Source organism: Coregonus lavaretus (assembly GCF_964263955.1).
Source record: "Coregonus lavaretus genome assembly, chromosome: 18".
In the NCBI taxonomy this organism is placed as follows: Eukaryota; Metazoa; Chordata; class Actinopteri; order Salmoniformes; family Salmonidae; genus Coregonus; species Coregonus lavaretus.
In genome coordinates this window covers 23653140-23669102 of record NC_140005.1, presented here as the reverse complement: position 1 = coordinate 23669102, position 15963 = coordinate 23653140, and the positions used below count along the sequence as shown (strand labels likewise).

Sequence of the window (15963 nt, the reverse complement as noted above, 5' to 3'; positions counted from 1 at the left end):
TTCAATTTAAACGGATGGATTTTTATTAAAATGCAACCTGGACGAAATCAATAACTGCACCACAGCAAGTGTGCATAACACATTTCAAATATTCAGATGCACTGAATGTATGATTAATAGTGGCATCACATTTGGCAGCTACACAATCATCAACATCAAAATGCTGGTGAGGCAGTATACTTTGAACACAGATGTTGCATACAAAGAAAAGATATGCAAGCACTTGACACTGTTTTAACTGCTCCACAGTTATTTGCATTGTTTCCTAAATCGTAACATAGATACAGACACAATTAGTAGAAACGTATACAGAACAAAGGAACCGTCATTCAATGATGAAGCCAAACTATTGATCCATAGTGAGTGAATTAATCTTGAAATACCATTGAAAAAATAAAATCATTTTGGGTCCAAATTCTACATTAAGGCTTGTCAAATTACTATGGGTAATTATCAACTCATGGTGACGGGACTGCACAGTAGTTTTTGACATTTTGCTTCACAAAAGACATGGGGAAGTGGGATCGTTCTTTCTCCAGACCCTTTAGCGTCCCATGGTTGGCATGGAAACTGCAGGAGTTTTCACGGTTGCGTCTTCTGCCTTCCATTGTGAAGTAACTGTTTTGATCTGTGTGTAAAACTGGATGCCCTGTAGAAAGCAGAGACGACATTATAATAGACTGCTCTGTAACTATGGCATCATGACCGTATTACATAACAGAAAATGAAATGAAGCTGAAAATCTGGACTCAAGATAATTGGCTTTGATCAGCCATCACTAGGACTGAGTGGTTTACATCATCAGTCAGCCACAGAAACTCACTGAATAGAGGCCCCAACCTACAGTACAACCCCTTATTAGGACCAGCCATACTAACTACTGTCTGTCTTCAAAGACCTTGTTACCATATGTCAACTGATACTCACTTGTTTGCCGTAGAAGTTGGTGTCTCCTCTGAAGGAGCCTCGTGAGCCAGTGAAGGAGAACATGGGCAGAGGAACAGGGATGGGAACGTTCACCCCAATCTGCAAAACACAAACTTCCATTACCGCATTGGAAACAAATACCCCTTCAGAGCAACTGAATGAGTAACACTGGGAGAGGAAGGTGTACTAAATGCTAGTTCAAAGAACAAACAATGCATGAAAAATGAGTCACAACAATCCCGAAAACCATTGCTTGTGTTCACAGTGTTGAAAGCATTGCATGCGAGAGGGACAGAAGAACTAAACAAAACATTTTGTTTTTGAGGCCACTGGAAACTCATGGTTGGTCGAGAATGTTTGAAAATGCAGGAGTAATTTTGGACACGGGAGTCAAGCCTTTTGGCTGAGGGATGGAAGAAACAGCAAACACAGGACATAGCGGAGGCCCACATTTTGTTGTGTTACAGTCTGAATTTAAAATGGATTGAATTTAGATGTGTGTCACTGGCCTACACACAATACCCCATAATATCAAAGAGGAAGGAAACCATTCAGGGATTTCACCATGAGTACAATTGTGACTTTAAAACAGTTAGAGTTTAATGGCTGTGATAGGAGAAAACTGAGGATGGATCAACAACATTGTAGTTACTTCACAGTACTAACCTAAATGACAGAGTGAAAAGAAGGAAGCCTGTACAGAATAGAAAATATTCAAAAACATGCATCCTGTTTACAATAAGGCACTAAAGTAAAACTGCAAAGAATGTGGCAAAGAAATGAACTTTACATCATGAATACAAAGCGGTATGTTAGGGGCAAATCTAACACGTCACTGAGTACCACTCTTCGTATTTTCAGGCATGGTGGTGGCTGCATCATGTTATGGGTATGCTTGTCATCGGCAAGGATTGGGAGTTACAGTGGGGGAAAAAAGTATTTAGTCAGCCACCAATTGTGCAAGTTCTCCCACTTAAAAAGATGAGAGAGGCCTGTAATTTTCATCATAGGTACACGTCAACTATGACAGACAAAATGAGAAAGGAAAATCCAGAAAATCACATTGTAGGATATTTAATGAATTTATTTGCAAATTATGGTGGAAAATAAGTATTTGGTCAATAACAAAAGTTTCTCAATACTTTGTTATATACCCTTTGTTGGCAATGACACAGGTCAAACGTTTTCTGTAAGTCTTCACAAGGTTTTCACACACTGTTGCTGGTATTTTGGCCCATTCCTCCATGCAGATCTCCTCTAGAGCAGTGATGTTTTGGGGCTGTCGCTGGGCAACACGGACTTTCAACTCCCTCCAAAGATTTTCTATGGGGTTGAGATCTGGAGACTGGCTAGGCCACTCCAGGACCTTGAAATGCTTCTTACGAAGCCACTCCTTCGTTGCACGGGCGGTGTGTTTGGGATCATTGTCATGCTGAAAGACCCAGCCACGTTTCATCTTCAATGCCCTTGCTGATGGAAGGAGGTTTTCACTCAAAATCTCACGATACATGGCCCCATTCATTCTTTCCTTTACACGGATCAGTCGTCCTGGTCCCTTTGCAGAAAAACAGCCCCAAAGCATGATGTTTCCACCCCCATGCTTCACAGTAGGTATGGTGTTCTTTGGATGCAACTCAGCATTCTTTGTCCTCCAAACACGACGAGTTGAGTTTTTACCAAAAAGTTCTATTTTGGTTTCATCTGACCATATGACATTCTCCCAATCCTCTTCTGGATCATCCAAATGCACTCTAGCAAACTTCAGACGGGCCTGGACATGTACTGGCTTAAGCAGGGGGACACGTCTGCCACTGCAGGACACTTCCCTGGCGGCGTAGTGTGTTACTGATGGTAGGCTTTGTTACTTTGGTCCCAGCTCTCTGCAGGTCATTCACTAGGTCCCCCCGTGTGGTTCTGGGATTTCTGCTCACCGTTCTTGTGATCATTTTGACCCCACGGGGTGAGATCTTGCGTGGAGCCCCAGATCAAGGGAGATTATCAGTGGTCTTGTATGTCTTCCATTTCCTAATAATTGCTCCCACAGTTGATTTCTTCAAACCAAGCTGCTTACCTATTGCAGATTCAGTCTTCCCAGCCTGGTGCAGGTCTACAATTTTGTTTCTGGTGTCCTTTGACAGCTCTTTGGTCTTGGCCATAGTGGAGTTTGGAGTGTGACTGTTTGAGGTTGTGGACAGGTGTCTTTTATACTGATAACAAGTTCAAACAGGTGCCATTAATACAGGTAACGAGTGGAGGACAGAGGAGCCTCTTAAAGAAGAAGTTACAGGTAATTGAGAGCCAGAAATGTTGCTTGTTTGTAGGTGACCAAATACTTATTTTCCACCATAATTTGCAAATAAATTCATAAAAAATCCTACAATGTGATTTTCTGGATTTTCTTTTCTCAATTTGTCTGTCATAGTTGACGTGTACCTATGATGAAAATTACAGGCCTCTCTCATCTTTTTAAGTGGGAGAACTTGCACAATTGGTGGCTGACTAAATACTTTTTTCCCCCACTGTATATAGGATTAAAAAAACTGAAGAGTTAAGCACAGGCAAAATCCTAGAGGAAAATCTGGTTCAGTCTGCTTTCCAACAGACACTGGGAGACAAATTCACCTTTCAGCAGGACAATAACCTAATACACAAGGCCAAATACACACTGGAGTTGTTTACTAAGATTACATTGAATGTTCCTGAGTGGCCTAGTTACAGTTTTGACTTAAATTGGCTTCAAATCTATGGCAAGACTTGAAAATGGCTGTCTATCAATGATCAACAACCAACTTGACAGAGCTTGAAGAATTCTAAAATAATAATGTGCAAATATTGTACAATCCAGGTTTGCAAAGCTCTTAGAGACTTACCCAGAATCGGTGATTTCAATAAATTTGCAAACATTTCAAAAAACATGTTTTCACTTTGTCATTATGGGGTATTGTGTGTATACGGGTGATTTAAAAGAAATTTTAATCAATTTTGAATTCAGGCTGAAACAACAAAATGTGGAATATGTCAAGGGGTATGAATACTTTCTGAAGGCACTATTTATGCTTTAAATATTTAACAGGTCCAAAGGAATCCCTTTAATTTAAGATTTCCCGTCCTGTAATCCTACTAGGAAAATGTATTTCTATGTCCCTGTTTTAATAAAAAAGGCACATATTTGCTGTAGCTATTTATAGTCCACATGGGGCGGGGTGGTGAAGGGAAGAGGGGGCAGAAGTGTTTGGTTTAGAGCAGAAGCAAATAAGGCTATACTTGCCATGGAAAATAATGGTTGTTGAGTGTATGTTTTAGAATAGAGGTGCGATGTCCTCCTTGTTTAAGGTATAGACATGGTAGAGGGTATGAATGCCTCCATTCTCCCAGGAAGTAGGGACACACACAGGTCCACAGACACTCACCTGGCCTACGTCCACCTCGTGAGTGTATTTGCGTGCTGTGGCTCCGTTGGTGGTGAAGATAGCTGTGCCGTTGCCATAGGGGTTATTGTTAACCAGGCTGATGGCGTCATCCAAGGATTCAGCCTCAAGGACAACCAGAACAGGCCCAAAGATCTCCTCAGTATAGCACTTCATCTGAGGCTAGGAGACAAAAAGGAAATGACCGGATTTCAGGATATGGACAGAAAATAACATCAGCATACTTTTGGGCAGTACAACTAGAAGATTTGCACCTGCAAGAACACACTTACTGTGACATTGCCGATGATGGTAGGCCCCACAAAGTTGCCGTTCTCATAGCCCTCGACTTTGACGTTCCTGCCGTCGAGCAGCAGCTGAGCTCCATCGTCCACCCCACTCTGAATCAGGCTGTTGACCCTTTCCTTGGCCTGAGGGGAGATCAGGGGCCCCACATCCGCACCTGCCTGGTCCCCTGGGAGGGTTCCCGAAAAACAACCTGCAGTGAGAACTCTCCCTCACAGCCACACACACGAGACACACATGTACACACAAATACACCTTCACCCGCAGACACACAAACACTCAAAAGCCCTGCCAGGGTGAGGGGCACATTGAGGCACTCCCTCTAAAATGGCTGTTTAGGGGTTTCCTGTGCAGCCACACAAATTAGAGTGTTTATGATTGCCAATAAGGGGAATCATTCATTCTTCTCCTCCCCATCAAGTTCTCTTAAGCTTTGGCCACAAATGTCGCCGCAAATTTGCAGCATGAGTGACTCAACAAGCCCTCTTTCCCAGCTCAGCCCCATCTGAAGTTATGGTACAGCAAGAGGCGAGAGGTGTGGTTAGGGCGCATGGGTGGCCTTAAGAGGGTGAGCAGAGGGCCCCTTAGGGATGGAAAGGGCGGGAAGTGTGGGCAGGGTGAGAGGGTGGGGTACCTGCGTTAACTCGCAGAGCCTTGGCACGTTCCACCAGTTCAGGCAGCCAGCTGCGGGCCTCGCCCACCAGGATGGCCGTGGAGAGAGCCATGCAGCGCTGTCCTGCTGCCCCGAATGCCGCACCCACCAGCTGGTTCAGAGTGTTCTCCTTATTTGCATCAGGCATCACCACACCATGATTCTTTGCTCCCTACAGCAGAGCATAAGGGTGGGAAATGTTTAGCCTCCTGTCCCTCGATCTGAATACCCATGATCTGAATACCAGGGAAAAGTGATCCAATTCAAATAATGCACATTACGTCTCGATCAGACCGACAGCTTCATTGCGTTTTGGAACACCAGCAGTACATTCATTTCCAATGGAACGCTGCACTGCAGAGGCAGTTGCAGTGCGTTCTGTGTGGTGCATACGTTGGATATATCCAAAGTATGCATCAAATTGTATGCATAAACTTGACAGAAATAGTAGCAAAAGGGGAATTATTAACTTTTGTTGCACACATATCAAGTTCAAATGTTGGATTACATAATGGAAAAAGTTTGACTGCAAAATGTATTACGCAGCATTGATGCAATGCCTTCAATGTGGTTGCATGCAGATTAGATCAGAGATGGTCTCGAAAATTCATCCTCTCAAAGAACAATAAAAAGTACAATATTGTAAGTGCTTTATATTACGTCAATGCATTTCATTTGTAGATCATTATTGTGGGAATGTGTCAAATAAGATAAATGACACATTTCCACTCAATCTTTTCCACAAAGTGTCTGGGCTGTCTGGATCTGAATCCCTGTTTCATCTGTACAGCTAATCAGCCAAGGTAGAAAAGAGAAGCAGAGGACAACATTCAACAATCGTTTTTAAGCCAACACTGCCACCCTCTGTTCATTAATGGCACAAACTCACCATGTTGGACTGTACTCTCTTGCCGTTTTTAGATCCCCTCTCATAGATGTACTCTCCGGCTTGGTTAGAGCCCACGAAGCTGATGGCCTTGATGGCCGGATGATCACAGATGAAGTTGACAGCTGGGAAAGACCGGAGCAGGGATTCATTTTGCATAGAGCACTGACAGGCCAGCCATAATCTCTCCATTATCTCTCCACTTTGTAATGCAACAACAACATCAATGCATTGTAAATGCATGTGAATCAAAGCATAGAGACACAGTGATTATTCAATTATTCACATCACAGCACCAATGTCTCCAGATATAGCTTAGAGAACAGCAGGTGATGGGACATTTAGCTTTTTTCTTACCGTCGTGCTGGCCATGGATGATGTTCAAGGTCCCGTCTGGCATCCCAGCATCCTGCAGCATCTTGGCCAGCAGCATGGTGCAGGCTGGCACCCGCTCTGAGGGCTTAAGCAGGTAGGTGTTGCCACACACCATGCCCATGGGGAACATCCACAGAGGGATCATGGCAGGGAAGTTGAAAGGGGCGATGCCAGCACACACCCCGATGGGCAGGCGGAAGGTGTAGGTGTCCATGTCTTTGGTGATGGAGGGCAGAGTCTCCCCCAGCATCAGGGAGGTGATGCTGCATGTGTGCTCCACCACCTCTGGAGAAGAGACAGTGGGTGTCATTCAGGTACAGAGAACACTGGGTCAGTCACAGAATGTGTGTGTGACTATCCCTCATATGGAGACTGAGTCACATTAGTGATAGACCAAAGAGCTCTTTATACTAGTGACCTAGACCCTTAAATAATGTACTGATTAACCATTTCCTTGGCTGCAACAAGTATTAACAGAGGCTAATAGACCATCTCTCTAAATGTTGCCCTTTGGAAAAGCCAGTGCACATGAGACTTACGCAATCCTCTGAACACATCCCCCTCTGCATCTGCCAGGGTCTTGCCCTGCTCCATAGTAATGCTCCTGGCAAGCTCTTTCTGGAAAACAAGACACATACACCATGAGCTAACACGCACCTCAAATCAGTTTAATTTAAAATGAGTAACTCAAGCTAAGCAACAGCAGCTGTAAACAAATAGTATGGAGGCATTGTGGTGTTCCTCCTTTCTTATCACCTAAGGACCTAGTATCTATCATGTTTAAAAGTGTGCCATTGAGAGTAGGGTTCATATTAAATCAAATCCATGCTGAATTTGTATGGTATAAAATATTCAAATTAAAGGGCATGCAAGGGCGGTCTTTGGACCCCAAAACATGACAGAAAAACAATGTGCAACCAAAAGTGCATGACGTTAAACGTGCAACAGAGAATTATGAGATTTGACCTTTGCTTCTAGCGATATTGTATCATATGTACTACAAGTTCTTGTCCCTGCTACAGACGTACAATGTTGTCCTTGATAAGCTGCTGATAGCGCAGAAAGATCTGTTGGCGCGCCAAGATGGAGGTTTCAGACCACGAGTGGTAGGACTGTGAGCAGGAGTCCACAGCAGCCAGCATCTCTTCCTGTGTAGCCTTGGGGACGCGGGCTATCACCTCGTTGGTGGCCTATAACAGTCAGAGGGAAGAATTCATTAGTGGGTGAACTGTAACCTGATTATAAAAATATATATTTGATTGGTATGAGCTGTGTGCTCAGCTTGAGCAGATAACTTCAACACATTATGATCTGACACACACTGACAAAACCATCAGATCGGGCCATTTCATCAAAAATATTGCAATCTAGAGGAATTTCTTTGACTCTTGAGAGTGCTCTAATCTCATTCTAAACCTCTATGATATGAGCAAACTAAAAGCAAAGGAAGGCCGAAGGAGCAAAGTGTCAGCTAACTGACCTTTGAACTTTCATGCAAAAGCATTCTTGAGAATTATAACAATTTATTGCACACCTATATGTATACTCATAAAAGTCTAGCTCTTTTTATTTTACATAATAGTAATGGACCTATAACCTTGTCATTGCTGAAAACTTGGACAATTTTGTACAGCAACTGGATAACATAATATGCTGAAAGTCAAAACTCAGGTAACTGATTAACCAGCTAAGTAGACCTTAATGTAAAGTGCAGCAGTAGGCTGCACTTTACAAGGTGTTGTTTGTGCATTGTGACACATGTTCTGTGCATCAACTAATAAAATACGATGGGTAATACAATTTAGAAGACTATATTTGAGCTCTTTTAGGCCTAGTTACTTACCGGATTGTGAATATCTAACCATTCTGAAGTCTTGGATTCAACAAACTTCCCATCAATAAACAACTTTGTGGTGGGCTGCGGGAGAAATGTTTAACATGTTAAATTTCTATCAGAAATACAGATCTGTGTGACAATTAATCCTCTAGAGGTAATCTGTTTGTAGTCATATACAACCACCATCATTCAACTGTATTATTAAACTGTTATTACTGACCACTGAGGAGGAGTAACACATGCGCCTGACCTGAAGAGGTACCTGCTGAGAGGAAGCAAGTGGTCAGCTGTAAAGAATACCTCATCCATGAGTTTATCCATTTATTGTGAATAGTATCATCTCAAATGTCAGCTATATAGCATTAGAAGCAAAGGACTACTACCTACTTCCAGGCCTTCTGTTAGGACGGGAGATTAATGTACAACTATGGCAATCCGGAATGTCATAGAAGTGCAACAGGGCCATGAAGGTGCACATGGGGGTCAATTTTACAGTGATTGTTGGAGGGATTACTAAAAGTCAAAAATTTATCAATTAAACAATTTAGCTGGAGAGCACACATGGGAGTCATAGAGCTGTACAAAGCTTGACAGGCAGCTGCATATGATAAGCACATACTTTTTTCCATACAAAGAGCAGGAGAGGTCTAAGGAGGAATGGTTCCTTAAACTTAGTGACCCACAGAATAGACAAGAACAAGACAAGAGCCAAGCCATATGGCATCTATCACTTTGTAAACAATGTGAAACATTTCAAAACATTGGTGGCACCTTAATTGAGGAGGTCAGGCTCGTGGTAATGGCTGGAGCAGAATCAGTGGAATGGTATCAAATACATGGTTTCCATATGTTTGATGCCATTCCATTGGCTCCACTGTGACCATTATTATGAGCTGTCCTCCCCTCAGCAGCCTCCTGTGTTTCAAAAGCTGTTAGTGTCTTGATTGACTCTTGGGTAAAGCAATATAACATGAGTTCTTACCCCTTTCTTCAACAGTGATCTCATTACAGTCGTTGCCATGATGAAAATGTGTTTATTGCTTGATTTATCCCAAAATAATGTCCCAAACCCCCTTCTAGGACCGTGCCCAGGAGACACCCTTCAAACTTACTCCCTCAACTACATGGATTTAAAAGAAGGAAGTGTCTAGAAATAGCTGCTCAGTTATTGGCTTAGAATAAGACATCCCACAAAAATATAAACCTTATTGGCTGAAACTGCAACTCTATTAGCTAATCTCTATTTACAATTAAAGACGAACCGCCTTTATTAGAAAAAAGCTCTCAATGCAAGTATTGCATTGGATAAAACGCGGATCAGTCTTTTTGACCACTCAACTTGGTTCATTTATGTAATGTCTGTCACAGAGTTTATCGCCAATGTTTATACTAAGTGAAAATAGCTACATTGTTACAATTAGTTGGCGCTACCTTTATGAAACACGGTGGAATTTATAATCTGCTTGATAAAGGAAAAGATTGCCAGTTTGTATCACTGACAGCCGTGATCGAACAGTCAGAGTAGATTCTGTGACGTCATTGTCAAAGCATTTTATATGACCAACACGATAATAGTTTACTTGTCTCTAGCCTACTTATAACCTGCAATGCGGCTCTCACTCGCTTGCCTGACAAAGGTAGGCCCGTTGTACCAATTCTTGCTTGCAACAAGTAGACACGTGTGTGATACTAAAACATGTGGAAATATTTGCAGACAAGATACTGGGAGAGTGCTTAGTCATAGACCAAAAAAACAGGGAGGGTATTTGGGAACGCATTCTATTGGCCGCCAGAAACTGAGATATTTTTGGTAGCATTAGGAACTTGTAGTAGTTGAACGCCTGATCTGTCTAAATACTATGGCAACTCAAACAAAGGTGAAAAAATGAGCTAACTTTAGTAAGATATAATAATATTGTATTGTTATCACGTCAACTGATTTACTTTTCTCCCTTTTAGTAAGATATAATAATATTGTATTGTTATCACGTCAACTGATTTACTTTTCTCCCTTTTAGCCCATTCTTCATGGATATTTCAGGAGTTCATGCTCTTGGAGGGTTCGAATTGGTAAGTTCCTTTTGACTATGTAGTCTTCTACATCACTGCCTATTTTACAGCATTAGAAAATTGTCTGACTTTGACCCTGGAAAGAAATAACCTACTTTGCTTCTTCCAGCTTTTGCTCTGAAAGGTATTGAATTTGACCAAGTCCCAGTCAATCTGATCAAAGATGGGGGTCAGCAGGTAACTTCCTCACACATCATGCTTTTTCATCAGGTAGAGGTAATTAACCTCAATGGTATATCAGATATAATGTCCTCACACTGTACCTATTGTATATTTCAGCTTACAGACCAATACAAGGCATTAAACCCTATGCAACAAGTGCCTGCTGTCCAAATTGATGGCATCACCCTGTCACAGTCAGTGAGTCCAATAATGTTATTGGTTTGTCACTGTTAACAGTTATGTACTTTTGAGATGCTGATAAAAGTCAAAAGATAACCTCTTAAATCTAGCTCCAAATTCCCTAAATATAACATTGACTACTGACAGCATTGATAAGACCTATCCACTCACACTCAGCTGGCAGTGATCCAGTACATTGAGGAGACCAGACCAGGACCCAGGCTTCTCCCTGCAGACCCAAAGAAGCGTGCCCAGGTGCGCATGATCTCTGACCTCATCGCCTCCGGGATCCAGCCTGTGCAGGTGAGTGAATTACAGCACAAAGAAAGTGGGTAAACGAGAGAAAAGTATACAACAAATTGAAAGCACACCAGTCCACTGCAGATCTCTGACCTAGTTTGCAAAACAAACTTGGTTTACTGTATTGAAGGAAAGCAAAATCAGATGGCAGAACCTCAGACATGCTGACATCGTGGTTTAACAGCCATTGCAACAATGATGATGATGATGATGATGACTGTAGAGGTACTCAATCATGTCTGATCATCTTGTATTTCAGAATTTGTATGTGCTACAGAAGATAGGAGCAGAGAAGGTGCAGTGGGCGCAGCATTTCATCCAAAGAGGTTTTGAAGGTGGCTAGAATAGCCTTACATTCAACGTGCCACTATAGCTCATCTCCAGACAACCATTACAGGCCTGACTCCATGTCCCTGTGTGTTTCTCCTCAGCCCTGGAGCCCATTCTGAATGAGACGGCTAGCAAGTACTGCGTAGGGGACGAGGTGAGGAGACACTCGTTCATCACATAAAAACACATTGGCAGTGTTAAGCTAAGTATCTCAAGTTAGGTTTTTTTATTGTCACGCGCACAAGTAGAGTGAAATGACTTTCTTGCTTGCTCATTCCCAACAATGCAGTCATCAATATCAGTAGTACAAAAAAAATAAAAGTCAAGTAGAACAAAAACACACGAGAAATAGAAATAAGAACACAAGGTAAGCTATTTACAGGGGCAATTCCAGGGTTGGTGCCAATACCATATTTACAATGTGCAGGGGGGATACTGGAGTGGTAGGGTTAGATTTGTATAGGGGTAAGGTGACTAGGCATCATAGATATGATAAACAGAGTAGCAGCAGCATACAGTGCCTTTAGAAACTATTCATACCCCTTGACTTATTCCACATTTTGTTGTTACAGCCTGAATTCAAAATGGATTAAGTAGATATTTTTCTCACCCATCTACACACAATACCCAATAATGACAGTGAAAATGTTTATACATTTTAGAAAATGTACAGAAATATCAAATTTACATAAGTATTCACACCCCTGAGTCAATACATGTTAGAATCACCTTTGGCAGCGATTACAGCTGTGAGTCTTTCTGGTTAAGTCTAAGAGCTTTGCGCACCTGGATTGTACAATATTTGTACATTATTCTTTTAAAAATTCTTCAAGCTCTGTAAAGTTGGTTCTTGATCATTGCTAGATAGCCATTTTCAAGTCTTGCCATAGATTTTCAAGCTGATTTAAGTCAAAACTGTACCTAGGCCACTCAGGGACATTCAATGTTGTCTTGGTAAGCAACTCCAGTGTAGATTTGGCCTGCTGAAAGGTGAATTTGTCTCCTAGTGTCTGTTGGAAAGCAGACTGAACCAGGTTTTCCTCTAGGATTTTGCCTGTGCTTAATCTATTCAGTTTTTTTAACCTAAAAAACTGCCTAGTCCTTGCCGATGACAATCAATCAATCAATTTTATTTTATATAGCCCTTCTTACATCAGCTAATATCTCGAAGTGCTGTACAGAAACCCAGCCTAAAACCCCAAACAGCTAGTAATGCAGGTGTAGAAGCACGGTGGCTAGGAAAAACTCCCTAGAAAGGCGAAAACCTAGGAAGAAACCTAGAGAGGAACCAGGCTATGAGGGGTGGCCAGTCCTCTTCTGGCTGTGCCGGGTGGAGATTATAACAGAACCATGCCAAGATGTTCAAAAATGTTCATAAGTGACAAGCATGGTCAAATAATAATCAGGAATAAATCTCAGTTGGCTTTTCATAGCCGATCATTAAGAGTTGAAAACAGCAGGTCTGGGACAGGTAGGGGTTCCATAACCGCAGGCAGAACAGTTTAAACTGGAATAGCAGCAAGGCCAGGCGGACTGGGGACAGCAAGGAGTCACCACGGCCGGTAGTCCCGACGTATGGTCCTAGGGCTCAGGTCTCTCAGTTGGCTTTTCATAGCCGATCATTAAGAGTTGAAAACAGCAGGTCTGGGACAGGTAGGGGTTTCGTAGCCGCAGGCAGAACAGTTGAAACTGGAATAGCAGCAAGGCCAGGCGGACTGGGGACAGCAAGGTGTCATCATGCCCGGTAGTCCTGACGTATGGACAAGCATACCCATAACATGATGCAGCCACCACCATGGTTGAAAATATGAAGAGTGGTGTGTTGTTGGATTTGCCCCAAACATAACACTTTGTATTTAGGACATAAAGTTCATTTATTTGCCTTTTTTTTTTTTTTGCAGTTTTACTTTTAGTACCCTATTTACACAGGATGCATGTTTTGGAATATGTTTATTCTGTGCAGGCTTCCTTCTTTTCACTTAGTATTGTGGAGTAACTAGAATGTTGTTGATCCATCCTCAGTTCTCCCATCACAGCCATTAAACTCTGTAAAGGTTTTAAAGTCACCATTTGCCTCATGGTGAAATCCCTGAGCGGTTTCCTTCCTCTCCAGCAACTGAGTTAGGAAAGACGCCTGTGTCTGTGTAGTGACTGTGTGTATTGATACACCATCCAAAGTGTAATTAATAACTTCACTTTGCTCAAAGGGATATTTATTATCAGCATTTTTTTTTACCCATCTACCAATAGGTGCCCTTCTTTGGTCTTTGTTGTTGAAATTCACTGCTCGACTGAGGGACCTTAAGGATAATTGTATGTGTGGGGTACTCATTCAAAAATCATGTTAAATACTATTATTGCACACAGATTGAGTCCATGCAACTTATTATGTGACTTGTTAAGAAAATGTTTACTCCTGAACTTATTTTGGCTTGCCATAACAAAGGAGTTGAAAACTTACTGACTCTAGACATTTCATCTTAATTAATTTCTAAAAATGTCTAAACATAATTCCACTTTGATATTATGGGGTATTGTGTGTAGGCCAGTGACACAATCTCAATTTAATCAATTTTAAATTCAGACTAACAACAAAATGTGGAAAAAGTCAAGGGGTGTGAATACTTTCTGAAGGCACTGTATATGATTGTATGTGAATGTGTGTAGAGTCAGTATGAATGTGTGACGTTGATCTACAGTAGACCTCACTTCAAGTTGAGGAATTCTTGATTTAACTAAATAATGTTTACCTCTTAGATCTCCATGGCTGACATCTGTCTTGTCCCTCAAGTCTATAATGCTGAACGGTAAGGCACCCTCCATCATTCAGTCAGAACTGTAACAGAAAAACACCACAGCACTGATTTTACACTGAACATACAACCCACATGAAGAGAGACTTTTACATTTTCCCAACAGGTTCAAAGTGGATGTTGATCAGTTCCCAACTATCAAAAGACTAAACCAAACCTTACTGAAGGTAGATGCTTTCAAAGTGAGTCATCCATCTTGCCAACCAGACACACCTGCTGATATATGTACATGATAACCCCTCTGATATCTAAAGGAGCCAGTAGTGCCACCATCATTGAATACTTCAATAAAATGCTTTGATATTAATCATTTGGTTTCAATCTCGTGACTTGAAATAAGACTAAAATAAAGAATGTTTGGGTTAAGACCATTTATTACTTGTATGATGAGAAGTTGAGTTTGAATATGTACATTTTAACCTCTCATACAGTACATTCCCCCATCTTGACATATGCCCAACATGACACCGGAACATAGTGGATTTGTGAGGATAAATACAATAGAAAACATGAAAGTGCCCAATACCAGCCGACTGGTATACACAAGGAAAGTGAAAATGTCTGTCTGCAATTTGTTTAATAATTGGTTTAGTAAAATAGCTGAAGTTCAGCTAATCTCAAGCAGCGGTTGATTAAACCATGCTTAAAAAATTGAAATGTAGATAGAAAGTTATTTGCTTTCAGCTCTACCATGTGATAGCACACATTGGTGAGAACATATCTAGAACAGAGGACAGATGTTGCTTGTTAGATCTGGTGCCTATACCATTTCTCAAATGGGGAGAATGCCACTTTTTAAAAAATCTATACAAAAATGTTAACGACCCATAATGTAATGTCAGACACCTGACAACACTGTGATAAAAAGTAGTCACTTGCACCATAACTGACAATCAACATCCCCCTCCAGGAAAATAGCACATTAGGCTAGGCTACAGCCTTCAGTGGCCACAATAAAACTGTTACTGAAGACCTAATGACATCCAAGCCTAATGTAACAGAGCCATTACACATGAAGCTGGTTGAGAGAATGCCAAGAGTGTGCAAAGCTGTCATCAAGGCAAAGGGTGGCTACTTTGAAGAATCTAAAATCTTAAATATATTTTGATTTGTTTAACACTTTTTTTGGTTACTACATGATTCCATATGTGTTATTTCATAGTTTGATGTCTTCACTATTATTCTACAATGTAGAAAATAGTAAAAAATAAAGAAAAACCCTTGAATGAGTAGGTGTGTCCAAACTTTTGACAAGTACTGTATATTAATTATATTGTAATTGTGATTTATCAGTGGGGTGCAGCACTCTCAGCACCCCTACTTCCCGCGGCTATGCCCTACTTGGAAAGTATCATATTCAAGCATGAGGCCTACCATAGGCCAAATACAGGGTTTCTCAGGTAAAGCGTCATCGATTTCTGTCTTGTCAGGCATAGCAAATGCTGTCTCCTAGATGTGAGGAGTTGGAGGTTGTAATCGGCAAAGTGTGAATCATACATACACTTTAGTTTCCTGTTTCATTTAATAAAAAATTACAATGTAGACCACTATATGGATAAATGCCTCATAAAATCAAAAGTAGTGACAGGTCTAGATAAATCCATAGCAAACTAGTAGAAACCCCTGCCTTTGGAACCCCTGTAACTCACCCTCTGACTCCCAGAGGTGTTGAGTAGAGTATGGGCGAGATGGCTGTTGTGCTCGACTGGGCTGGAGTG

The 15963-nt window shown here is 41.5% G+C and overlaps 2 protein-coding genes across 8 annotated transcripts; one reads left to right on the top strand and one right to left on the bottom strand.

Annotated features, from left to right (window-relative positions):
* On the bottom strand, positions 1-9525 carry LOC311145926 (methylmalonate-semialdehyde/malonate-semialdehyde dehydrogenase [acylating], mitochondrial-like). Of its 5 annotated transcripts, none has more exons than XM_084182314.1 (13): positions 9373-9517; positions 8778-8903; positions 8611-8655; positions 8397-8471; positions 7582-7743; positions 7093-7171; positions 6536-6838; positions 6182-6303; positions 5275-5464; positions 4628-4809; positions 4338-4517; positions 928-1026; positions 1-649 (listed from the first exon to the last, which is right to left on the bottom strand). In XM_084182314.1, exons 3-13 carry the CDS (start codon positions 8629-8631, stop codon positions 545-547), a joined length of 1518 nt encoding a protein of 505 aa, XP_084038440.1. In that variant the 5' UTR covers positions 8632-8655; positions 8778-8903; positions 9373-9517; the 3' UTR covers positions 1-544. The 5 variants fall into 5 exon arrangements, with proteins under 5 accessions (XP_084038440.1, XP_084038441.1, XP_084038442.1 ...); XM_084182315.1 differs by having other exon boundaries at positions 8774-8903; positions 9373-9470; XM_084182316.1 differs by having other exon boundaries at positions 8611-8652; positions 9373-9470.
* Positions 9526-9790: 265 nt separating this feature from the next.
* Positions 9791-14552, top strand: LOC311145402 (maleylacetoacetate isomerase-like). 3 transcript variants are annotated; one of them, XM_084181628.1, is made up of 9 exons: positions 9791-10027; positions 10409-10460; positions 10570-10637; positions 10740-10820; positions 10980-11105; positions 11362-11437; positions 11534-11586; positions 14190-14239; positions 14352-14552. In XM_084181628.1, exons 1-9 carry the CDS (start codon positions 9998-10000, stop codon positions 14476-14478), a joined length of 663 nt encoding a protein of 220 aa, XP_084037754.1. In that variant the 5' UTR covers positions 9791-9997; the 3' UTR covers positions 14479-14552. The 3 variants fall into 3 exon arrangements, with proteins under 3 accessions (XP_084037754.1, XP_084037755.1, XP_084037756.1); XM_084181629.1 differs by having other exon boundaries at positions 10010-10267; XM_084181630.1 differs by lacking the exon at positions 9791-10027 and adding an exon at positions 10208-10289.
* Positions 14553-15963: the final 1411 nt, after the last annotated feature.